Genomic DNA, 27483 nt, shown 5'->3' with positions numbered 1-27483 from the left:
AGACCTTTGAGGGCAGGGAATGTTATTTCATCTTTATATATCCAACACTTAGCAAATTGTCTTGGTAATATAGTAAGAGCTTAGTAAATGATAGCTGAGAGAATTAAAAGAAAAAAAAATCCAAAAGGAGTCATCATTTTTTTTTTCATGCAAACCTCCAGCAGGATTAATAAAAGAGCACCGATGATTTTTTTTTACAGCTTGTCGACCAGGTTTCTACAAGGCCTCTGCTGGCAATTTGAAGTGTTCCAAGTGCCCGCCTCATAGCTCTACCCAGGAGGATGGTGCCATGGACTGCAGGTGTGAGAATAATTACTTCAGAGCAGACAAAGATCCTCCATCCATGGCTTGTACCCGTGAGTAGTTTTGCTGCAACCCATGACCCCATGTTTTGTTTGGTTTTCCTTTTTATTTGTTTGGCTATTTTTTTTAATTTTTCTCTTCTGGCATATTTCTTTATGTTGTTCATGTGCAATTGAAGCTTCTTTCTGAATTTCTCTTTTCATTCCTGGCTCACCACAAATGCAACATTTATCACAAAATGAATTTGATACAAAGCAATGGCCATACTAGTACCACTCCACTCCACTCCCCACCCCCCAAACAAAAGGCTTAATTCATGTTACAAAATTTATATTGGACAGGTTATGGAAACCTAGAGACTTGGAATTTATACTTTGAAGTTTACATTCATCCTGGCTGTTTTCTGTCAGAGTTTCAAAGGGGGAAAAGAAAGGACTAAGATTTACAAACTAATATCAGAGTTTTCAAAATGATCCTTCATATAGAAATTAAAATTAATACTAATTTGTTTTGTGTGACTTTCTGAAAGTTCTTCAGTTTTGACTCACAATGGATTGGAGAGGGCACTTACACTTGTTTCTTTATGCCAGTTATCTAATGTCTCATATGGGCAGTTTATAGACAGATAATAAAGATAAGACAATTATTTTACCATTGCAGTTCCATTTGTAAATTTTCTGTTTCACATGTTGCAGAAAAGAGAAGTGAAGCTTATTAATCTTCCTTATTGAACTACCTTGCAGGACCACCATCTGCACCAAGAAATGTTATATCTAATATCAACGAGACCTCTGTTATACTGGACTGGAGTTGGCCCCAGGACACAGGAGGCAGGAAAGATGTGGCCTTCAACATTATATGTAAAAAATGTGGGAGTAGTGTTAAACAGTGTGAGCCCTGCAGCCCCAATGTTCACTTCCTGCCACGACAATTTGGACTAACCAACACCACAGTAACAGTGGTAGACCTTCTAGCACACACTAACTATACATTTGAGATTGATGCAGTTAATGGAGTGTCTGACATGAGTTCATCCCCAAGACAGTTTGCTGCAGTCAGCATAACAACCAATCAGGCTGGTAAGTATCTTACAGTTTTCTTCTTATCTATTCCAAATTAAAATCAAACAATGGACATCAACCCTTGGAGAGACAGAGAGAGGGAGAGAGAGAGAGAGAGAGAGAGAGAGAGAGAGAGAGAGAGAGAGAGAGAGAGAGAGAGAGAGAGAGATCATTTGAAAGGACACTAGTGATGCATGAGATATTAAAATAATCTTTTAGGTGGAATATGACATATGACTAGAATACCATCACTTATAAGAGTTTTGTTTATAAGAATAGTCTAGACAGTTTCCTGATATAAATTGTTCAGTGCTTTGACCCATGAGACCAGCCAACAATGTTTTATTTTTCCTAATTCCTAATCGACACTGTGTGGTTTAAAAATATCACTGATTTTTCCCCCAGTGGTACAGAATGATATCTTTCCTCACCCTCTCCCATAACAATTCCTCCCTTCCTCTCCCCATCATTTCCCCGTTTCTTTAGATGTAGCAAGACTGTTTTTTCTATTTTTCTCATCTATCATATGTTCTAATTCTCTGCTCTCTCTTACAACCCTCTCTAATAAGATTGATACTGCTGTGTCCAAAATTATATATAGCACTTAGCTATGGATCTCTTCAAAGATGCAAAGATGTGATGTTTTGTTTATGCTTTGCATAGAATACCTTTAGATTGGCTGCAGTTTACTTGCATATAGTCATGAATGGTATTCTTCAATTTTTAAAAACTGAGTGCTTTATTATACTAAATGAATAATAAAGCATGTGAATACCATGTGAATAACTAAGCACACATAACAAGAGTATAGTTTTATAATAGAATAAAGCTAGTAGAAAAGTGATTCTTACATATATTTAATGTTATACATAGCCATCATTTTGTTGTAAGTTAATTAGGCATACTCATGTTAATTTGCAAAGAGCCTATTTGTGAATCTCTCCTGCTGTGTAAGTGACAGATTCTCCTGAATCTATTAGGTCAAGTATAGTCCCTCCCTCTCCCTACCAGTATTAAAGAAGAGAGTGGAGAGCCCCATATATATGGAAAGAGACATTCTTTATACTCAAGTAACGAAAATAGTGGAGAGTCAATAGAAGTACATGCTACATCCCAGGTGACAGGGCAAAACATAAGTGATTCCTTGGAGTAAGGATAGTCAGTGCAAAGGGACCAAGACAAAAGACAGTTTATCACATTGTAAGAAACAACAAGAAAGTCCGTGAGGCTGGATTTTATAATACAGAATGAGTTGTAATACGTAATAAGGTTGAAAGGTAGGTTTGGGTCAGGTTGAGAAAGACTTAGCAGTGGACCTTCTGAAGATGTAGAGGGATTAGCTCCAACCCTTAGAGACTCAACTAAGAGGCTCTGTGATAGAAGTGTAAGGGGTCAAAGGTCTGTATAGCCTTCATTAAGACTGTGTATGCTGGGGTGTGTGGAGATGCTGGCGCAGGGGGAGAGATGATTAACCACAGATTTTTGCAATGCTTTCTCCCTGTCGTCAGTGCTGAGGGTTTAGAAGAGAGAGGAAGAATGTGAATTTTAAATATACATAGATACTTGTTGATGCTTGATCTAAGCATATTCTCAATTCTGTTTTTCTTTTCCTTTTTTTTTTTTAAATAAGAAATGAAATGATATAGCTGAGATGTCTTTCAGATTTGCCATTACTTGTGATTTCTGCTCAGGTCAATAAGAATTTCAATTTTATTTACCCAATCCTAATTTTACTATTTTTCAGTTCTATTTGAGTGTTTTTGAAAGTCAGTCTCTCTAGGCTATCTACTTATGGCAGAATACAGAATAATGTGGAAATGAAATTTGCCTTAAAAAAGTTAACCTATATTAAACTAAATAGCAGGACAAAAAAAGAAAAGCTTGTATTTTGGAAGAATATCACTTTTTTCCCTTCTGTCTAAAATTAAATTTTATGTTTAACTTTAAAACATATCCTTAGTCCCAAATTTGCAAGTATTCCAAGGAACACAGTCAGAGGACTTGATAAGTTAAGGAAGAAAGATGCCTTAGAACTCTTCAGTGGTGGTGAGGGTAAAAGTGATGGTAGTGGAGTTGTACTAGCCTTATTTTAAGGAACTGCTGTTTCTGAAATTTTGCTTCTTGAAAATAATATCCATCTTAAAATTATTTTCTTCAATTTTTTTTCCTTTGGCACATTTAAATTCCTCCATGAGATCATTGACTATGCTTTTTTTTTCTCACCTGACATAGTTTTCTACCCATTCTAGAGAAGAGCAGACCAGTTATTTATTAAAATAAATGGAGCTACAATCTCTAAACATTATCCATCCCTAGCTAGGGTAGGAAGTAAAGCTTTAAGATGTTGCAATTATAATATAATCAACAAAGAAGAGGGCTACAGATTCTTGATATGAGAAGAAATATTGGTGATGTCACATAAAAATATTCTTATATTCAAACACTCTAATAGTCTATTATTTTACTGAAGTGAGATAAAAAGAGACTAAAAATCACATTAGCAAATATATTACTTAACTTGCCAAGTAGAGAGATATGGCAACCAAAGGCAACATAAGTTTAGAATATTAACTGATTTGTACAAATATTTTGGAGAAGGATGTTGAAATACCATGAACTGAAGTACACTGGACGGATAAAGTATTCTTTCTTCTCCTTCTTTCCATCCACTCCCATCCTCCCACCTTTTACCTAGGTTAAGTAATCAAATTGATAGTACACTACCATTGTTCATGGAAAGGACATATTAAGTGATTGCTTGTGCATCAACTCACTATCTTTCTGACTCCTAATACACTCCACTCCTGGGTGACTGCTACTGCCATACAAATGTCTCTCCCATTAGAATGTCATTTCCTTGAAGGAAGGGATTATCTCTTTTCTATTAATATCCTTAGCACTTAGGACAGTGCTTGGCACATAATAGGTATTTTAAAAATGCTTTTTCATTCATTCATTGTAACTTAATATTAAAGGAAAGTGACCATCATACTTGGACATAAAAGTTACCTCAAAGTTACTAACTCTTCCTCCTTAGAGAATAGGTAGAAAAGGCACTAACGAGAACAAATGAGAAAAACAATTTTATTAGACCAATTATACAGGGAGGTCTGTGGAGACCAAGGATAAATGGAAGAGATCCATGGAGACCAAGAACACATGGTAGAGATCTATGGAAACTAAAGACACATTGTATATCATATAAATGGCAGCTACACTATTGTGAAGTTGTTGAAAGAGAGACTCAAAAGTGTGTAAAAATGTCAAGAATGCTACAAATGTGGGGAAAATATTATTTAGTACAAAAAAATAAAGGCAGTTAAGAGAACATCAATAACTACCAATGTATATATCTACTTTCATACCTAAATAACATTTTATGAGAATTGTAGTGAGCAGGAAGGCTTCTGAAAAAGTGAAATTTATTCTACAGGAGACTACTCTTTGAGCTTTACATAATTAACTGAAAGATGCAGAAAATATGATTCCATTAGGCATATTGTTTTTGAATTATAAAAAAAATTGATTTAGTAAAGCAACATACCACCTGAAAAATTCATAGAATTATAGATTTAGGACTATCAGGAGCCTTGGAAATCCTCAAGTTAAACACCTCCATTTTACAAATGAAAAAACTGAGTGCAAAAGAGGTTAAGTTGCTTGTCCAGGTTTACCTAGATGGTAAGTATCTGAAACAGTTTAGAACTTACATCTTCCTGGCTCCAAACATTGCCTTCTCTCTGCTATAGCAGAACAAAGTGTCTTTCATGCTAATATCAAAATCACGTAAAATTCCTTGAAAGAAATCACATCAGATAATCCTTTGTTGAATGATAATAGACAATCCTCTGTCTACCAAGTTTCATTTATTGAGTTTTAAAATCTTATTTACAGAATTTACAGAATTCTTATTTACAGAATTTACTCTAATTTACAGAAATGTGTAGATTGTAGTAAACTGAGTTGTAAATGTAATGATATAAAAAGGCTGATGCCATTCTTAAACTCCTTACTAGCAACAAGGTAATAGGAAAGCTGCATGTGTTTTTGTTATAGTTAATGACATTTATAAATTTGTGCTTCAGTAAAATTAGTTTAACTTTTTTTCCTTGAGAGATTTTTGTCACACCATCATTATTGTGTATTTTGTAATAACATTTCCTCAAATACAGTGAAACCAGAATTTTTTGGCAATTCTGATGACATTGCAAGTGGTTGTCCCAAATCCTGTATTTCATGCTCATTCAGTTATATTTTTGAAATAGGAGCATCAATAGGCATTATAATGATTTTTAAAGACAAACTAAAAGCTGCAAAAGCAAGCAACTGCTCATTTGTCTATATCTCATGTTTCTTCTCTGCTCTCTGACATTGCATGTATCAAAGAACTAATAGTTGTGAGCACTTACACTGAGTGATCCTAGGATCCATGGCACCAGAGCGGGAAGATATTCAGAAATAATTATGTTTGGTGCTTTGGCATCTTCAGTCGTAAAGAGTATCATATATTTCTACAAATCAATGGAAAAGTAAAAATTGAACAGCAAGTTTATCTAATGCTTAAAATGCATGCATATTTCCCAGTATTGACTGTCTCATGTAGCAAAACATTTTCTAGAATATACATTTCAGCATGTCTGTCCTTCTTGTGTATGTCTAGTGAGTTAACAGTTTTTGTTCTCCTTTCAAATCCCCAATGTAAGGTATATAAAAGAGATAAGGATCAATGTCATTTGTGCTGGAGAGAATTTTTTTTGGTATTGTTTTGGTTTTGTTCTAGTGAAGGTTAATAAACTGGTACCCTTGAAAAATGAGGTCCTGGACACAGAAAAGATATAGCTGAGACAGATATGATGATAGTGTTTCTAATTCCTCCCAGCCTTTGTTTTGACATGGATAAAGCAGGGCAAGCTAGTAAAGTTCTCTTTTAATTTAATTTCTGTGATTGAATTTGTTGTTTTTTTTTTCTTGATTACACTGTATATGTCTAATGATGAGCATGTCATGAGTCAGCTTTTAAATTGTGCTAGATAGTGTTTAAAATTCAGGTAGTATTCCCTAATCATGATGCATACACAAGGAATTAGATGAGATAAAAGGCATAGTGTAATCATACAGATATTCTCTTTTAATGTCATCAAACAGCCATCTGCAGAAAAGATCACAGCTAGTTAGAGAAATTCTACACAATTTAAAATATCTTGAAGTATGTTGCTAATTTTTCTTGTCTCTCTTGAATTGAGTCATGTTATTGCATCTCTCCCAGGATGTGGGGAGAAAGAAGAATATGCAGTACTTTATAAATGATACCAATTGTTAGAAGCAAGGATACAATCTCTTCTTAACTATAAATTTGTCTTATCCATTTTCAACTTGGCCCTTGCCAATGTTTAACAATAATTTGGTTCTTTTAATATATCTTTAAATCTGATACAGCTTCCCACACAGTGCCTGTCCCACATTTCTTTCCTTAAACTACTGATCTAATTTTCATCCCTCAATCTGAACTGTAATCTCATCTCCTTCATTGAGACAATTGAGTGTGAGATAATTTATAGGTAGATAAAATATTTATTATATACATGCCATGTGCCAGGAACTATAATAAGCTATGGGGTTACAAATAAAAGCAAGCAAAATGGTTTCTACCTTCAAGGAACTTACATTATAATGGAGGAATAAATACAATAAAAGGGAGGCTAGGAAGGTGAGAGGGATGCTAAAAGTGGGATGGTGAGCATATGGTGTGGAGCCCAAGTTCTAGGAAAGACTCATTTATTCATTTGATATAAGGCAAAATATTGCCATCTATCAGAGTCCACTGGGGTTTCTGAGGCAGAGGCAAGGTTTCCGTATTTTGAATATGATGACTTGAGTAGACTGGCATAGTGCAGACATAGTGGTATGGAAGCCTGGTTCTGGAAGCTAAGGCAGAAACTCCTCTATCAGAGCCCAGTGTGATTCTAGGGGCAGAGTTCAAGGTTTCTGGGAGGAGAGGATAGGGATGCTGGATTTATTCTTGTCACCACCTTTTACACTTATTTTTCTCCCAAGTTTCAGGAGTATCCTTCCTTTTCCTTTCTAAAGCTAAACCTTAACTATGCCTTAAATCCTATGTACTCCTACATCGTGAAGGATTCTTTCACTCCTCTCTAGAATCTTCAGCCTCTTCCTCTCTACTAATTCCTTCCCTTAAGCCTTGAAATAGGCACACATCATTATTTTGACAAAAGCTCTTATGTGACCCAGCTGCTCCCTCCAGCTACTGTTCTCTTTCCCGTCTTTCCATGAAAACAGCAAAAAGTTTAATTATAGAATCTGCATCTGCTGCTTTAATTTCCCCACCACCTGCCATTCCATCATTCTACTTAAAATCATATCTCAAGTTAACAGTGATTTTCTAATTGCCAAATAACCTGGATTTTACAATATTGATCATTCTATCCTTGAAAATCTTTCCTCTTGGCTTGGATAAGGCTATGCCAATTTGATTCTTTCTTCATTTTGGTGACTGCACTCTCTGTTTTCGTCAATCATTCTTCTTGGCACCAAAAAATATTGGCATCTCATATTTAATCTCATCTCTGTCATCTCTGGTCTTTCTGCAGTCTATCCTGCATATAATTTATGCATTTCACATCATCAGTTAGTATCTTTATCTTGATGAGTCCTAAATCTGTGTCTTCAGTTCTGCTATCTCATGTCTCTAAACATCTACTAGAAATCTTCTCTTGAATATGTTGCAAGCAAGTAAAATTCAGCATTTTTAAAACAATTTATGATCTTCCCCCAAATCAATTTTCCCTCCCAATTTTTCTCCCAGTCACACAGGCTCAAAAACTTGGAATTATAATCGACTCAGTAACACTAAAAACTAACATTTAAGTAGGACTGTAAGGGTTACATAATGATTCTATATGATAGGTAGCACAAGTATTATTATGCTCATTACATAGATGAGGAAACTTGAGACCCTAGAGGTTAAGCAACCTGCCTGTGAGCATACAACCAGTAAGTGTACAAAGTGAAATTAAGTGCCAGGTTTCTTGACTATAATGCTAACACTTTTATCACCTACATTACTCGGCCTTTCCCTTATCTAGCCCATTTTACTCCTTCCATTAGTATATACCTTAGCTTCTCCAAATCTTTCCATTTTCTGCCATTCAGTTCAATGTTTTTCAATGAACACATCACAGATAATCTAATAAGCCCACTAATGCCTTATTCTGTTATTTCCCATATCTCTGAAGTATCATGGTAACACTTGGGTTTTCTATGTGTTGTTTCTCTGTCTCGCCAGATGACCACTCCATGTGCTTCTCTAATCAGACATATTCTTGATAAGAACTTTAGCTGTGGAATCAGAGATCAAATATGGTTTCTGATTCTTTCTAATCATGACAATTTACCTTTTCTGGGTCAGTTTTTTTTCCCACATCTATAAAATTAAGTTGTTGGACTCAATGATTCTTTCTAGTTTTAAATCTATGATTCTGTATCTTTTATAACACTCCTAGTATGTGGGTCATCATTGGCTGTACAGTTTGTCCCAAAAGTCTTAGTTTAGTTTTAAGTTAATATAGTTTAAAAATAAAAGCTATAAAATAAAATAGAAAGATACATGGTGTGTGTTCATCCAGTATATTATTCAGTATCTCCCAAAAGTTTGTGAAGCTTTAAGCTAGTTTGAGCTAAAAATGCACTAAGACTTCTGGGAAATACTGTATGTTATATACTATGTACACACACTATGCATCTTTCTGTTTTATTTTCACATTTTTTTCTTTTCTTTTCTTTTCTTTTTTTTTTTGGCTAGATAATGGGGTTAAGTGACTTGCCCGGGGTCACACAGCTAATAAATGTTATGTGTCTGAGGCCAGATTGGAACTCAGTTCCTCCTGAATCCAGGGCCGGTGTTCTATCCACTGTGCCACCTAGCTGCCTCCTACATTTTTTTTCAGTTAACTTAAACCTGCTTTCTATGCTCTCAACAGTGTTCCCCCAACTAAAAAAGAAAGAAAAATAAAAACCTTGTAACAAATATGATTTTTTTCATCTTTCAGATTATTTATAATTTTGATTTTCGGAGATCGTAGTGTTCCATGATTCAGAGGAATTTATCATCTCTGGGACAATATGTGTTGTGAAGTGATGAACTTTTATAGCAGTAAATATCTTGGGATCATTAAAACTATTGTGCCTTTTCCAAAATTCAATCCAATCCAGTCCCCTCCTACTCATTACTAGAGCCAGATCATCTCTCTGTAGTGTGTGTGTATGTATGTGTGTGTGTGTGCGTGTGGGTATGGGTGTGGGTGTGGGTGTGTACATACACATATATATGCACACATATAGAAATAATGCATGTACAAAGAGACGTACAAAGAGAGAGAGAGACAGAGATGCAGTGCATAGAGATCCTGCCTTGAAGCCAGGAACAACTTATTCCAGGTACTCTCTGACACATACTAGCTGTATGACCCTGATCAAGGAATTTAACCAATTCTTGGTACCCTAAGCAATTCTTTAAGACTCTAAGTTGCAGAGAAGGTACTATAGATTTTCTTACCTAGAATAACAAGTTCAATCCCTAATCTATCCATATGTGTGAATCTATTCATCCATTCATTTTATATGTATAATGTATTATTTAGTTAATAAACTTATTGTATATGTATATATATACACATATACACACACATAAAGAGAAACAAAAACAGTAGCTAGAGAAACAGTCTTGAAGTCAGGAAGATCTGTGATCAGGTCCTATCTCTGATATATGCTAATTGTGTGACCTTGCGCAAACTGCTTAAGTTCTTGGAGGTCTAGGTAATTTTCTAAGAGTACTAGTTGCTAAGAAAGTGCTGACTTGCATTGGTAGAGTAAGTTTTCTCATCTGGTAGTTCCCATAGCACCAAATAGTGCCCATTAATGAAATCACAAGCCCAGCCCCTATCCATACGCATAAACAGATATAAATATATGCGCATTAACTTACCTATACACATATATACTATACATATTTATTTATATATGTGTTTATATATTTATATATGTGCATAATTCATATAAATACATAATTATTGATAGGTTAATATACTATCCATATAGCTTTATATAATATTCTGAACAAAATACATTTTCACCTTGTTTTATCAAGGTATATGACTGGTTCGTGACAATTAGTAGGCAACCTATCTGTGAATAAAAGCACATGGAGAATTTTGCCATCAACATTGAATCCTTTTTTTTTGTGGACTTGAACATTGGTGAATTCCACTGTTTTGTATTTTCATTGATGTTAATACTCTGATTTTACTGAGCAAAGTTATCCCCATAGCTGCATCAACTATAAAATATTATTTACTTTTAATTCCTTTTTTTTTTACAGTACGTACAGAAAATGTGTTTTCAAGAAGGCCATTAAGGCCATATTTTGTTCCACCTAAAAATACTTTTAAAAACTCATATAATAATAGATATAGGTGGCTTTTATGTCTTGCAATTGTCAGGCAATTATAATACTCTAAAATATTTTCTACCATTAAAAAATCATTTGCAGAAGTTTGTTTCCACTTCCTTATTTTGTCAAGAATACCTTTTAGGTATGCACAAGTCCTTCTAATATTTCTAAGAAAAAAGAAAATAGGCACATAGGTTGCCATTTTGGGGTTCTTAGATTTATAGCTGGAAGGCAGTTTACCAATCTCCTCATTTTACAGATAATGGAGGTCCAGAGATGTTAAATAACTTGTTTGAAGTGGCTGTGACTCTAAAATTCATATCCTTTCCACCACAATAACCTTCTTCCTCTTGGTAGCCTTTTTTTGTTTTATATCATAGACCACAGTCCATACTTATTTTTGGTAAAATTACCATTTGAATTCATTTCTATTTTTTGTAGTCTCTTTGAGGAATCTTAAATATCTTTAAGTGTTTTATGTTTTTGAGGGGAATGCTTTTTGAGGGAGGAGGTCTCCTTGTCTTTCTGAGGCTGAAAGTAGAGCAGCCACTCCCAGGAACAATCCAACCACTGATTAACATTGGAAATTTGATCTGCTCTGTTTCTGACCTGGATTGGTTTACCCTTTCTTAGACTGCCATTTCTGGAGCTTACAATGCAACATTTAGCCTTTTACAGCTTAGAACTCCTACGCTCAACTGATCTACTAGACAGCCTCCTGAGTAGTAGTGTCTATGAGTGTCTACCACTATACCTGTCCAATTGAGTTCTTTTAAGACTATTTCCTTAAATATAGTTGTTTTTTTTTGTTTGTTTGTTTGTTTGTTTGCTTCTGTATGTGTTTGGTCAGGTTCAACCGTTCTTACCAAATACATCATCCTAAGTGCCTCTGCTGATTCTTCATAAGCAAATTACATATTAAGTTGTCTGAATCCAAATATCAAAGTTCCTCTCTTGTTAACACTGAGACTAGATCAATAAAAGGTGGGAACAACTCTATTTTATTTAATATTTATCTTATTATCTTTCTTCTAATTTTATTTCCAGAAGCTCTCAGGATGATCTGACAATCTAGATTCCATGGCAAATATTGTACATTACTTTTCAACTTTTTTTTTGAAATAATAGAGTTTTTAATCTTTTGCCATCACTAGCACGATATCATCATCATCATCATCATCATCATCATCATTTGTGATTGTACTTACACTCTAAATTGCTTTGGCTTCTTTCTTCATCTATTTGTCAAAGAAATTTAGTAGATGGCTGAAATTTCTAGTATTCTTTGGCATCCTTGCAGTAATGACTGTCTTCCTTTAGATTTCATTATGAAAGGGTGCTAGAGTAGATGCTCCTTAATTAGGGAATGTCCAAACAAATTGTGGTACATAAAGGCGTGTAATATTACTGTACTCTAAGAAATTATGAACATAATGAATATAGAGAAGCACAGACAATATTGATGCAATGTGATATAAGTTTTCAGAAGAAAAAGAAATAGATATCAATGACTACAACAATGTAAATAGAAGGAATGAAAACAAAACAAATAAAATCGAATTCAACAGAAATTCAATTCAACAAACATTTATTAATCACTTACTTTGTGCAAGTCACTGTGCTAAGTGCTAGATAAACAAACTCAAACAAAAAGGAGCCCTCAAGGAGATTATATTCTAATGGAAGAAGACAGACAATATTAAAAAAAAAAGCTGGTGGTGGTGCAGAGTGGTGCAGAGAAAGATAGGAGGAATAGAGACATCTGGAGTGCAGGCTGGTGAGAAATGAAGATATAACTGGATATAACTGGCTTAGGTGCCTTCCTTAAATGGAGATTCTAAGGGAAGCTATACTGTTAGAGAAAGAGATGTGAATTCTAGGTCCAGAGTGATCTTCCAGGATAAAGAGATTTATAGGGGCTTATAGAAAAGTCTGGAGTGTAACCTGGTAAGAAATAAGTAGGCATCTCCTCCTTAGTAGTAGCTATATGGTTAAGAGGAGATGTCTACTTCCTCCATGTTTTCACTTATGCCTTCATTTAGGTTGACCCTTGTAGAATAAATGCCTTATCTCCTCTCTCCCCTTCTTATCTTTGCTCACCCCTTCAAACTTTCCTTCTCCTGCCATCTCTATCAAACCAAATCCCATCGCTCATTAATCCCCATTCATTTCATAAGGTTCCTGCTTGGAATTGTTTGTTTATTATGATAGCTGATAGATAAATTTTACATAGTGTGGGGGGAGGCAGAAATGAACCTTCATGTGGCTTTAAATAATCCCAAAAGGATTTGCTTAGTAGATCCATGACCTATTTTGCAGGATTCAAATAATGAAATATCCTGAGAGTAAAATTCCATATGCATTTGTGTAAAGGAGTTGATCCTTGAAATCCCAGAACCCAATCACAGAAAAGAGGCAAATAACGAAGTGTTAAGCCAATTCTAAGAATATGGCTACTCCAGGTGATCCCTTTTTGAGGCTTAAACATGTCCCTGGAGTGAATTAGGGAGCAACACCGTAGGATGAACAATGATTTTCCATGTCCTCTGTGTAACCTTTAAAAGTCAGTCATTAAGTGATACTCAAAGAGGGACGCAAAGAGGAGGCTGGAAATGGAGAAGGGCAATTTGTGAGAAACTGTTTGAAGCTGGTAGAATAAAAACAAGGCATATAAATATACCGCAAGGAAAGGGAGCATGATTCAGGGAACAAAGCCATATGGGCCATTTGGACTTGAGGAGACTCAGGACTGACACTAGTATTTCAGAATGTACCTAGCTGCACTACAGACCACATGTTTAGCTTTCTGCCTGTGGGCTCATTCATGTAAGCCTGAAACCTTTCTCTATGGATATAAGGAAAAGTCTGTTTACCTTTCTTTGTTTTAAACATTTGCTTTGCCTTTATAAACAATCTTAACCACAGGCCATTACTAGTATGGTTATATTATTAAAAAGGCAATTGAGAAGTGGGAATTTAATGGGAAGTATCTTCAAGGAAGAGAGATAAATAGATCTAACATAGAAGTCTTTTGCCTGAGCAAAGTCTCTGCCTGGGTTTCAGAAAGAAAGAAAGAAAGAAAGAAAGAAAGAAAGAAAGAAAGAAAGAAAGAAAGCAAGCAAGCATTGAAGCCATACCCTACAATTCTCTACAATTTCAGTGTGGTATTGAGATGACTTGGGTTCTTGAAGGTTATGCTACAAGAACTTAATCTCTGATACTTCCTAATAGACTAGGAAAGGTTATTAACATGGGCTTGATGGCTCCAACTTATCATGGCCAAGTAGTGATATCTTAGTCACAGTAACCCATGAGACAATCTACTAATTTATAGAATAATTGCAGAAACTGTGTCAGTAAACAATCACAGACTCCCTAGAAGTAGTACAAGCCATACACCAAAATAATCCCCATGACAACACACCAAACAAGTGATCATCTTGCCTCTGCTCAAAAACCTCTAATAAGAGGGAGAAATCTGCTACCTGCCTTGGCAGCTCATTCCAATTTTTGTCAGCTCCAATTATTAGGATTTCCCCCTGACATTGTATTAAATGTGCTTCTTTTCAACTTCCACACATTACTACTAGTTTTACCCTTTGGGGGCCAGACAGGAAAAAAAAATAATCTCCTTTCTATTTGATCACCTTTCAAAAAAATGAAGAGAGTTACCATGTCTTTTCTAAGTGCTCTCTTCTCCAGTCTAAGGTCTCTTCTAGGTTTAAAATGTTATGAATGTAATTCAGGGGGACTTTATTTAAAAAATAAATTTAGATGAGTTGTGTTTTGATATTCTTGGGTACTCCACAAAACAAAAAGGCAGGAATTCATTTAAAATCAACAATCATTTATTAAGTTTCTGCAATGGGTGATGTGTGATGCTAGATTTAGTGGTGTTTTGTTTTTCCTAATTTTAAGTGGCAATGATAAGTTTCATATCAACTCCAATTCATGTTTCAAGGACTACGAATTTTCATTACTTACTTATTCTTTTAATAGGAATAAGGATAGGGATAGGGACTAGACTTATGACTTCATTGGTATTAGAAACTCCCAGGAGAGAAAATCCTCTCTACCAATGAAAGTCAGCACCTTCTTTGTATCTTGCAGTCTTAAGAGAGTTGCCTCAGATGTTGTGACCATGTGTAAGTCACTTAACATCTCTTAGCTTCAGCTTTCTTCATTTGTAAAATGGGGATAATAATAGCATCTACCTGATATGGTTGTTGTCAGAATCAAATGAGTTATTATTTATATCTTCATATACATTATTCATATTCAAATATATGCATATATTTGCTTTGTAAGCCTTTTATATAAGCCTATATAAAAGCTAATTATTATTAAATAATTTGCTAAGAATTCACAGCCAGTATATATATCAGAGGCACACTTTAAACCCAGCCGTCTCCTGGATTCATAACTAATTGTCCATCTACTATATCATGATGTCTTTAAGAAGTATGGGTTTCCAATTTTTTTTCCACTGTGAACCCAAAGAGGGAGATATAACTGGCAAATAAGATAAGAAGATTAAATACGCTGAATATCAATTGGGGGAAAACCTATAGAAATCAACATTTTGAAACAAAAAAGGTTGTGGTGAGCCTTTCTGTTAAGATACCACTGACCATAACTATACACATTGATTTATTGAATTCTAAAGCATTCATCTGTTTTTGGGTTGTTGTGGTGGTTGTTTGTTTGTTTGGTTGGTTGGTTTTTTAAATAAGACCTAAACAAATGCACTTTGTTGTTGTTGTTGTTCAGTTGTGTCTGATTCTTCATGACCCCATTTAGGGGTTTCTTAGCAAAGTTACTGGAGTGGTTTGCTATTTCCTTTTTCAGCTTATTTTACAGATGAGTAACTGAGGCAAATAAGGTTAAGAGACTTGCCAAGTCACACAGCTAGTAAGTGTCTGAGGCTAGATTTGAACTCAGGTCTTCCTAACTGCAGGCCCAGCTCTCTATCCACTGTGCCATTTAGTTGCCCAAATTAATACACTAAGAGTAAATCAGATATCAAAGGAGACCACATTCATTCTCATAGGACATGAAGGCATACATTCTGTAATTTAGTGAATTTGATTGGTAACTTACAAAACAATAAGATTGATTTATTAAACAAAATAGGATAATGTGGCTCAATATATAAATATGGTCTTGATAATTATCCCTCTGTAGTTTTCTATGAGAAATATCAGCAGACTACAAGTCTTATTAATCTATTTTTTCCATTGACTTAAGGGAGAACTATGTGAATATGAGGACTTTTGAATCAGGCTCTGAGTTTGCAAATGAATCAAGAAATTGTCCTATTATTTATATATTTTCATTGCATAATAATGTGGTAACTGTTGCTTTCTATTCAGCACACATTCTCATACATCTCAGAATGAGATCACATCAGCACTGCAGTGATATACTATAGTATTCCTGGAGCATTCCACATCATTTAACACATTAATGAGTCTTTTCAGCCATCACAAGGCTTCCTGGTAGGTAGGTGTATTACCTATGTGGGATTAGAGCAATAAGTGAAATAAGGGCAAAGCCTTATAGTTCTTTGAATTACATTCAAGCCCGGTATGACTAGTGATAGTGGTAGTTTTCCAAAGCCTAAATCATAATCCTATCATATTGTCTTAACTGTATACTAGGTTATATGCTATATACTACATATGTGGAATTATGTATTATATTTAAGAGTCACAAAGTAGTTTACCTGCATAGTCTCATTTGAGATTCAAAACAAGGTTAGTCCTAATGGCAGTTTATAGATGTGGAAATTGAAGCTCAATGTGATTAAGAGACTTGCCCATGATGACACAGCTATTAAGTGTAAGAGCAGGGATTTTAACACAAGTCTTCCTGATGCTATTTTAAGTCAAGCACTCTATTCACTGGCAACCTTGCTACTGTCACAAGAAGAAAAAAAAAATCAAAGCACAGATTTAGAGCTGGAAGAGATTTTAGAAGCCATCTAGTACAACACTTTTATCTTACAGATGAGCTGAGGCCAAGGAGGTCAAGTGACTTGATCAACATCACACAGGTAGTAAATGGCAGAGCCTGAGTTCAAACCCATGTCCTTTGACCCCAAATTCAATAGGTTTTCCACTATACCACACTGCCTGTCTTTGGATATATACAAAGAAAAAGAAAAAAATTGTATTTACTATTTTTATGACTTAAATGTTCAAGACTGATTCAAGAAGAGTGTTTTTTTTTCCTGTTTGGCATCCAGAGCCCTTTATTTTTAAATTAATTTATTTATTTTCAGTTTTCAACAATCACTTTCATAAGCTTTTGAGTTTTAAATTTTCTCCCCCTTCCTCCCCACCTCCCTCCCTAAGACGGCGTGCAATCTGATATAGGCTTTCCATATCCATTCCTATTAAACATATTTTCACATTAGTCATGTTGTAAAGAAGAATTAGAACCAATAGGAGTAACCACAAGAAAGAAGAAAGAAAACAAAATAGAAGGAAAAAAAAGAGCAAATAAGATGCTTTGACTTGCATTCAAACTCCATAGTTCTTTCTCTGGGTGTGGATAGCATTTTCCATCATGAGACTTTTGGAGATGTCTTACTTAGATCCTTGCATTGCTGAGAAGAGCTAAGCCTATCAAAGTGAGTCATCGCACAATGTGGCTGTTACTGTGTACAATATTTTCCTGGTTCTGCTTGCTTCACTCAGCATCAGTCCATACAAGTCTTTCCAGGTTTTTCTGAAGTCTGCTTGCTCATTATTTCTTATTGCACAATAGTATTCCATTACATTCATATACCACAATGTGTCCAGCCATTCCCCAATTGATGGGTATCCCCTCAATTTCCAATTCTTTGCCACCACAGAAAGAGCTGCTGTAAATATTTTTGTATATGTAGACCCTTTTCAGGTTTTTATGATCTCTTTAGGATAAAGCCCTAGAAGTGCTATTGCTGGGTCAAAGGGTATGCACATTTTTATAGCCCTTTGGGCATAGTTTCAAATTGAAGAAGAAAGTTTTTATTGAGCATAGTTTTTCCCAGACCATTTTCTCCCTATTAGAAGATATTAGCTACCAAAGTACTTAAAAATGCAACATACCTGTACACAATAGAAGCAATATGTAGGAGATGTGGAAAATACTTTTCCGGAGAGGATATACCAAGATCCTAAATCAGAAAAATTATTTCATCTTGGTTTTAGCTTGATAGACAAACAAGTAAATATTCTTGTTTCATTTAAAAGGACAAGAGAGTCATAGTTACGGAATTAAGAGAAATTTATTGCAAAAATGGTCTACAAGATTTCTAGTTAACAAAAGTTTTACTATTCAGAATATTCACACCATTGACCATAACTCACAGCCCAATTCTCCTCTCAATTAGTTTTCCATTAATTAAGCAAACATATTAGGTATAACAATTGATTTGGTAGTGCATTAATTCTTGCTATGTTTTAGAATCAACCATTGTCCCACATATAAAAATTGAAACAATTATAACATCATTGATTTGGCATTATAACTTCAAACCCTTGGCTTCTTTCTTACCCATAATGATTATTGCATAGTCCTATGAACATTTATATTTCTCCCCCTTTTTAATACATTATTATATTCTTTTGCATCCAGCATGGATAGTTTGATAAGAGTTTAATAACATAAACATATTCAAACTCACAAAATGATAAAAAAAATAATGGTTTCATGTGAAAAAAAATGAGGGGAGAGCATATTCCTAAGGTCACAATCTATTAAAAAATAAAGAAATTAGCTTATAGGAAAGCTAATAAAAAGCTCAGTTAAGCAGAATGCTTCAGAAATGTAGTTTCATAGTTAATTTGATTCTGGTTGTTGTTGCTGCTGTTGCAAGTGCTTTTGAAAATCTCACTGAATTGTAATAGTTCACTCTCCTGTCTTAAAAGAATGGGTTTAGTCAGCATAATTGATCCTTTCCTTACTTGTAAAGTTCTGAGCCCCTGAGGATTTTATAAACTAGTAAATCTAAGAATTACATTCTAGTTGGGAGGGATAAGCCTAACATACATAAACCAATTAGAGAGCAATAAATCACAGAATTTAATCAGGGACTAAGTGGTATAGTTCAGGCTATAGGAATTAATGGCAAAGAGAGATTTCTCACATGGAAATCCATGTAAGGATTCAGTAATCTCTGTGAGCATACCAGAATCATCAAAGAAAGATAACATTATTTTCATAACAGTTTGAGAGGCATATATTTTATATTTTAAATCTTAGAAAATTGATAATTTATATATTGATGTAAAGAGTATGCATTTTATCAGACTACCTTGTTCTTCTAATCATTTTGGATAAACAGGAGCTCTGTATAACAGTATTTCCTAAGGACCCTTGTGACTCTCAAAATTATTGGTAAATTGACCATAAGCGTTTCCATAGAATGATTTACTTTTCAGTAAGTTTTCAGTTGCTGAAATCAAAGAAAAAAGTAGAATTCCCCATAATGTCACACAAAATGTCACACACACTGGGAACAGATGAATATTTTTAGGTGAATGTTCTTCATTTGTTTTTACCTTTATGCTCCAGACATTCATATGTGCTTTTTTGCCAGTGTCATTGTATACATTGGCTTAAAGAGTACTCTATATCTAACAATGCCAGTCATCTTTTTTTTTTTTGATTTGGCAAAAAATGCCAGGGAATATCATTCTCATCTTTCTCTGTTTCTGCTCTGGTGAATGATTCTTGTTTTATTTTACCTATGGCTTATTGGTTATTAAAATTAAAAAAAAACCCTAAACCACGTCTTTCCATTGTTGGCTTGCTGTTCCATTAAGGTCCATTATAAAGTGGTATATTTCCTTTCTAATATATAAGAAAATGTCTTGTTGCCTGTCTCTATCCTTGTATATTCTCTCTCTTTCTCTCTCTCTCTCTCTCTCTCTCTCTCTCTCTCTCTCTCTCTCTCTCTCTCTCTCTCTCTCTCATCTCTCTCTCTCCCCACAATGATCATATAGTACAGGGTTCTGTTTAAATAGATTTTACCCCACAGCCCAACCCCAAGAATACCTCCCCAACTTGGACCTTTTGAGTTGAATCCCTAGGTTTGGCGACTACCTGTATTTCATCATTGAAAGGTACTCTGAAGACTCACAGTACTAAAATCTACAATCTCATACTACTTCACTTATTTTTAATAGACAATCAGTAGATGCAATTAGCTCAAAGCAAAACCATCTTACTAAAATGGCTGAAACATCCCCCTCCATACGTATATGCATGGAGCTCACTCTCCTACAATTACACACCAAATCAGTGAAAAAATAGAACACACACAATAGAGTACACTGGTAGTGAGATATACACATAAGGAACACATGTGGCAGAGGTAACTCACAGCAATGGGACTGCAAGTCCCCGATGTCCTTTCTTTTCCCACAGTATCTTTACACTGTTCCCTGTTGGGTATGGCATCTGTGTTGCACCAGTTGTTCTGCTACTAAACTGGTTTTGTTCCTCACAAGGCAAATGTTTCTATTGGACAGGTCATTTTCCTGGTTTCTCTCCAAATCAGTTGCGATCTTCATTTGGATTACTCCTGTGCTTTTTAAGAAAGATGAGGGGCCCTTACTTTAAGAAGCCTCCTTGGTTCTAGTTCCTTAGAGCCTTGGTTTGAAGGTCTTCCATTTCCCAAGTGGGAGATGAGAAAATAATCATATCTTGTCAAGGAAATGCCTTTAAGCTTTACTTTTCCTTTCCATTCTTTTTTAATATTTAATTTTTATTTTTCTCAATTACATGTAAACAAAAATTTAACTTTTTAAAAATTTTTTTGAGTTTCATATTCTCTCCTCTCTTTTTCCTCCGTCCTTTAGAAGGTAAGCAATTTGATATAAATTATACATGTGCAGTTGTGCAAAACATTTCCATATTATCCTGTTGCAAAAGAAAATACAGACCAAAATAACAAGCAAAATAAAGAAAAATCTTAAAATATGCTTTGATCTGTGTTCAAAATCCATCAGTTCTTACTGAGAATAGCTAAGTCATTCACAGTTGATCATTGTACAATATTGCTATTAGTTACTGTGTAGAATTTTCTCCTGGTCTGTTCATTTTACTTTGCATCAGTTCATCTAGGTCTTCTCAGGTTTTTCTGAAAGCATCCTGTTCATCATTTCTTATAGCACAATAATATTCCATCACAATCATATGCCACAATTTGTTCAGCCATTCCCCAATTGATGGACATTCCCTTAATTTCCAATTCTTTGCTACCACAAAAAGAGTGAATATAAATATTTTTATACATATAGGTCTTTTACCTTTTTCTTTTATCTCTTTGAGGTACAGACCTAGTGGTATTGCTGGATGAAAGAGTATGCACAATTTTATAGCCCTTTGGGCATAGTTCTAAATTGCTCCCCAGGTTAGACCAGTTCACAACTCCACCAGCAGGGCATTATATGTCCCTATTTTTCCAGATTCCCTCCAACATTTGTCATTTTCATTTTCTATTATATTAGCTAATATGATAGACCTTTGGTGGTACCTCAGAGTTAATTTGCATTTCTTTAATCAATAGTGATATAGAGCATTTTTTTCATATGACTATGGATAGCTTTGTTTCTTCTTGTGAAAACTGCCAATTCATATCTTTCAATCATTTATCAATTAGGTAATCACTCATATTCTTATAAATTTAACTCAGTTCTCTTTATATTTGAGAAATGGGGCCTTTATCAGGGAAACTTTATAAACATTTTTTCCTCATATTCCTGATTTCCTTCAAATCTTGGCTTCATTGGTTTTCTTGTGCAAAAACTTTTTAATTCGTTGTAATAAAAAATACCCATTTTCATCCTATAATGTTCTCTATCTGTTGTTTGGTCATCAGTTCTTCTCTTATATAAATCTGACTGGTAAACCATTTCATGCTCACTAATCTGTTTATGATATCACCCTTTATGTCTGAATCATCTACTCATTTTGACCATATCTTGGTATATGGTGTGAGATGTTCATCTATAACTACTTTCCACCAAACTGCTGTCTAGTTTTCCCAGCAGTTTTTGTCAAATAGTGACTTCTTACCCCCAAACTTGGGTCTTTTGGTTTATCAGTCATATCACTACTAAATCATCAAGACAAGTTATGAAAAGCTTTAAGTGATAAACAGAGGATTTGTATTTGATTTTTTATAGTAATTTTTATTTTTTTTTTGTTTTCAACATTTACTTCCACAAGATTTTGAGTTCCAAATTTTCACCCCATCTCACCCCTCCCCCCACCCCAAGATGGCATGCATTCTAAATACCTCTTCCCCTAGTCTGCCTTCCCTTCTATCTCTCCCCCTCCTTCTCTTATCCCCTTCCCCTTCAATTTTCCTGTAGGGCAGGATGGATTTCTGTACCCCATTTCCTGTATTTCTTATTTCCCAGTTGCATGTGAAAACATTTTTTTTAAACATGTGTTTTTGTGTTTGTGTTTTTGGCCTGCCTGAATGAATTCAACCCAAATCTTTCAACCAGAGAAAAAGCTTATTAGAGATAAACCACACAGGCCAGACTCTTAAGGAATCTGAACTTTAGTAACGCCCATAGAGAGGAGCCAGCATGAGAAAATCTCAGCCTTTTGGGCATGAGAAAGTCTCAGCTTTTGAATGGGGACCAGGGTGGATCTTATATACACTAAAGTAACTTTGGGTGACCAGAGGAGGGGCTGGGAAAAGGGTCTAGGTGAGAATTCCTATTGGAAAGTCTGAGAGATTGAATAGACAATGAGAATAGATAATGAAGGGAATGGAAGGAAGAAGTTTGAAAGGCATCTGCATAAGATCAAAAGGTGGGGCTAGGGCTTTCAAAGGGAGATAAGGGGAGTTGAGAAGAAAAGTTTAAGGCTTTTCTGGGGCCACAGACAAATGGGAGCCAAATTCTTTTTGGCGACAGGGGCAAAAGTCTCGGCTTCTGAAACTGAATGATGGGCTCATACCCCATCATAAGAATTTCTCATTTTCAGGACAAGACTCTGGTTATTCCTCTTCCATCCTTCATTCTCACACCATGAATAGTTCATCTTCTCTTCCTGGTATATGATTCCTTGACGACTTCAGAATTCCTCATTAGTTATGTGTTGCAGTATACTCATATGTACCATATATCTTTTGTCCTCTTTGTATAATTCATTTTAAGTCTTCGAGACAGATGTGCTTTATGATAAAAATGTTTGCCAACATAAACTCTAGATGCATGTTGATTTATACCTAGAGATAGATAAGAGGGGTTAGTGGTTGTGAATTCATTTCCAGAGATAGACCATGTCTAGCACAGCTAGGCTGGGAGATGTGAAGCAATAGAGAGAAAGCCTTAGTTCCTTATTCAGAAATAGGAGACTTATTTGTTCAGCATAGTTGAACTGGGAGCTGAACCACAGGGAAAAATAAGTAGATGTTTTTTAGACTTTGAACATCTGAAAAAGAATCTGAAATAAAATGTAATTTTAGTTAAAGGGGGGGGGCCAGTAAAACTACAGCAGCAAGTGAGTGAACCATTTTTCCTTCTCTTTTAAAGCAGTGCATGTAGGGCTTGAAAAGAAAGCCATACCCACAGGAGAATGAATTGTTACAGAAGTTCTGTCCATGCAAAGAGAGGAAGGGAGTGAATTTCCCAAACATATAGCAATCAAGGCCCACAGGTGGAAGGATTATTAACAGCTCAGCTTGCCTTGATTTCCAGCCCCACATGATAATTAGAATAGTAAAACATACTATTTCAAATGTGCAAAAGTATGACTTAGGTTTGAGGAGTAAATTAGGCTTCACTTAAGGCCTTTCACCACTTGAAATAAAGTACTATGTTTTCCCTGAGTGATATATAATCTGTGGTTCTCTGTTCAGATAAGAAGCATTCTAAAGCAGATTGTGAGCACTTTGCAGTATCTAACAAGTCAATCTTTCTAAAGGGAGCATCGTGACAAAACCCCAGATGTTCAGTGCATGATATACATTTTCCCCCAATGGCCCTTATAAAAAGGGCCAGAAGATAAGCTTATTAAAAGTCAGCTGATGACATGATATAAAGGGATCCCGGTTCAGTGACTGTTATTACAGCTGTGTCCCATTACATATTAGATACCTAGAACATACTTGTTTCTGAATGACATTTATCTTTTGAGTTCTCTCCCATAAATAAAGATTTAACGCTTTTCAAGTGCAAGTTTATCTCAGACAATACTAAGGTGCTGTTTTGCATAGTGAAATGCCTCTGTCTATAAGATGTGCATTTTTTAATTGAAATTATTTTTTGAGAATTCAGTTCTATTCCTGTCCCTGTCAGCTCCAATGACCGTTATTTATCTTGTCACTCCGCACACTCCGTTTTCTCCTTTGCTTGAAGAGGTAATAATAACTTGAGTTTCACAGCAACCAGTCACGTTAAGAACTTGTGATACAAGGTACTATAATCATAGTGGGTAAATTCTCTCTATTATTACTTCATAATGGGAGGCCTCTGAATCCATCATAAGAGTATATATGCCAGTGCCATGGGGTAAACCAAAACTTGTATTTATGTTTTCCCCTAAGAAGCCATTTCCATTTAAAAGATGTTCCAGTGGAACAAGTGAAACAATGGCTAGCCTCCCTCATTGTTGATTGGGAGGACTCAGGTTAGTAGAGGCAGAAAAGGATGAAACTTTAATAATGCTTGCACACTATCTGTAGAATGACAATTCTGGAAACTTTGAAAAGATCACTAGGTTGGAGTGAATGCACTGTGCAGTCAGATACTTTCTAAGTAGGCCTGGCATGGCCATGATTTATCAAACACATGTTAGGCATATAATCCTGTTTTATGGGAGGGGTGTAGACATTCACCATCTCTTGGGGAAAAAAAAAACCTATAGAAATGAAATTTTCTATGTAAGTCCTTGATATAGTGAGAAACCCAAGGGCGTTCACTTTTGTTTTCTGAAACGTTTGGAATGATGAGGAATTAACCAGGGCCGCTGTTCTTAAAGTAACAACTGCCGCCCAAAAGGTGGCTATCCTCCAGAGTAAGCAGCTGCTGCTACAGCTGTTTTTCTTTTCTCTTTTTCCCTTAAAATTACTAGCCTCTCATTCTTTTTTGGATCACCGGTATGCTACCTATACCCTCCAGCCCTAATGTGCTCATTGTAATGAACTATCCAGAAAGGAAAGGAGAGTTATTCCATTAGCATAAAACCCCATTGAAGGCGGGAAAGGGGTGATTGCCGTATGTAATTGAGTGTTTGTGAAAAGTGCCAGATTGACAGATGTACAGGATATATACAGTACATGGAAAAGGTGGAAGGGAGTGTGAGACTTTCTTTTTAGCTTTTCAGCACACTCAAGAATTAGCACTAACAGAAGCATTATTTTAAAGACAAAGAATGATGAAGAATGTTTGCACAGTTAATACTGAATGTTCCACCTTGCACACACACACATGCTTTATTATTACCCAGGAGTACAGTACTCTTAACCTGTTAAGGTTGAAGATTTCTTTGCCACACAGCCTCCTATTCTCCCTTCAAAGCTTAATTAATAAGAATAAATAAAAATGGTAACAGTTGTTAGACTGGATGAAGTGTTTGAGTGAGCACAGCCCTTCCCCTTCTCTGACCCATGTTAATGCCCAGTTCCCACCAGGCACCAGAGGGCAAGTCACAGAGGTAGTGCTTTCCTCCAGCTTTCCTGTCAATGTTTCCTTTTCCATCACCCTTGTATAACCTAGCATTTCATAACGTAGTCCACCTCGCTCCCAACCCTCACCCCTACCTGTTATTCTCTGATCCAGTGACAGGGCCTCTTTCTGTTCACTGAGGAAGATACCCTACCTCTTTGCCCCAGGCATTTTCTCTGGCTGTCCCTCATCTATGCCTATTACTTGGATTCCTTCAAGTTCCAGCTAAAGTGCTACATTCTACAATTCTACAGGAAGCATTTCTCAGTCTCTTAAACTTTAGTGCCCTGTTCATTACTTCCATTTTATTCTTTCTGTAGCTTATAGTTTCCCTCATTCAAACGAGTTCCTCTAGGTCAGGGATTTTCTTTTGCCTTTTCTTTGCATCCCTGGGGCTTAGCACAATTCACATAGTAGGTGCTTAATAATTGCTTATTGACTAACTCCCAACTGGATACTTCCTCAGTAAGTTGGAACTCTCACTTCACTACTTGGGCCTACTACCTCATCCTAACTGGTGCCCTCTATCTTTCACCTACTATGGATGAATATGTAGTCAGCAATTACAATCCTTATGTTAAGATTGAGAATCACTGGATCTTGGTTCTAGAAAGTACAGAGAGCAGAGAGAATTAATTAATTAATTTTGTCTAACATTATTTCTCCTCACAGTGCATCCTGGTCCCCTCCTACTATAAAGCGGTAATTTTCAAAAAAGCAAAGAGAGTAAAGTATATAAACTATATAGTCCGGTAGCTTAAATTCAATTTCTAGATTAAAATTATTGGCTTTTTTGGCAGTATTACTGAACTAGTAGACCTTGATTTTGAGAAAGTATTTGACAAATTCTCTTATTCTGTTCTTGTGAACAAGACTGGTAGAGTGGCCAGACTTAAGATATCAACTTGGAAAATTGTCTGTTGTGGAATGCCCCTGGGTTATAGCTGTGCTATTTCAAATTTTTATTAGTGACTTAGATGAAGGTTTAATTAGGGTGCTTATCAGACTTCTAGGTAAGATAACTGATGTGATAGCCAGGATCCTCAACAGTCTAAAATGCTAGACCAAACTTAACAATTAATTAGGATATTAATTAGGAATTAATAAGGATAAATGTCAAGTTTTACAATTGAATTCAAAGAAATTCACTGATTAATCAGAAGGCACTTTTAAAGCTCCTGCTATGTTTCAAACAAAAGTATAAGATGGGAGAGGGGTCTAACTAACTCTATATACAGATGTTGATAAAAACTTCATGGGTTTTAGTAGTCTGAAAGCTTAATGCAAGTTCAATCTAGAAGCTAAATAAGCTGAGATCTTTGCTTGCATTGAGAGGCAGGGGGTCCAGGATGAGGTCCATTATACTCTGCCCTGTTTAGACCCCATCTGAAATATTGTGATTTGTCTCAGGTACTACATATTAGGAAGAATACTGATAAGCCCAGGAGTGGCCAGAGAACTGTGACTATAATAATGAAAAGCCAAATAAGAATTGATTGAAGTAACCAAGGATGTTTAGCCTGTAGAAGAGAAGAGTTAGTAGAGAAGGGGAGACATGATAATTGTGTTCAAGCATTTGTAGATTATTATGTATCATTTATTAATATTGTTTGAAACCAGCTTTATGGGCCTAAAATTATCTAACACAAAAAGCTTACTGTAAAGGTTAGGTTGAGCTCAAAGATGCTCCAGGGAAGCTGTGTGATTGAAAGAAATGCTTAGATCCCATTTTGGGGATCCCCTTATGTCTTCTTTTGAGTCTGTCCAAAGTTTGTGTTTTGAGTTCCCCAAAATAGATTAACTTACCTGCTGATATACATCTCAAACTTCCCTTCTCTTAGGTACTACCTAATGTCAGCATGAGGCCAGTCAGGTAAATAACCCTGTGCCTTTGTCTGAACTCTATATAATGTAATCTCAGAAAGACTTGTGAAGGGAACTATCCCTTCTTTCCGGTTCTCTCTCTGCCAAACAA

At 35.5% G+C, this 27483-nt stretch overlaps 1 protein-coding gene across 1 annotated transcript in view; it reads left to right on the top strand.

The window, feature by feature from the left end:
* The window catches only part of EPHA3 (EPH receptor A3), a 413601-nt gene that overhangs the window by 253475 nt on the left and 132643 nt on the right, over positions 1-27483 (top strand). The window contains exons 4-5 of the mRNA XM_027874169.1: positions 201-356; positions 1047-1382. Coding sequence (XP_027729970.1) covers positions 201-356; positions 1047-1382 — 492 coding nt within the window. The remainder of the gene's footprint in view (positions 1-200; positions 357-1046; positions 1383-27483) is intronic.

The sequence above is a fragment of the Vombatus ursinus genome, unplaced genomic scaffold (assembly GCF_900497805.2).
Source record: "Vombatus ursinus unplaced genomic scaffold, bare-nosed wombat genome assembly UNPS02014805.1, whole genome shotgun sequence".
NCBI lineage: Eukaryota > Metazoa > Chordata > Mammalia > Diprotodontia > Vombatidae > Vombatus > Vombatus ursinus.
Note: the sequence above shows the minus strand (reverse complement) of the source record. Positions and strands in the feature narration are given on the sequence as shown.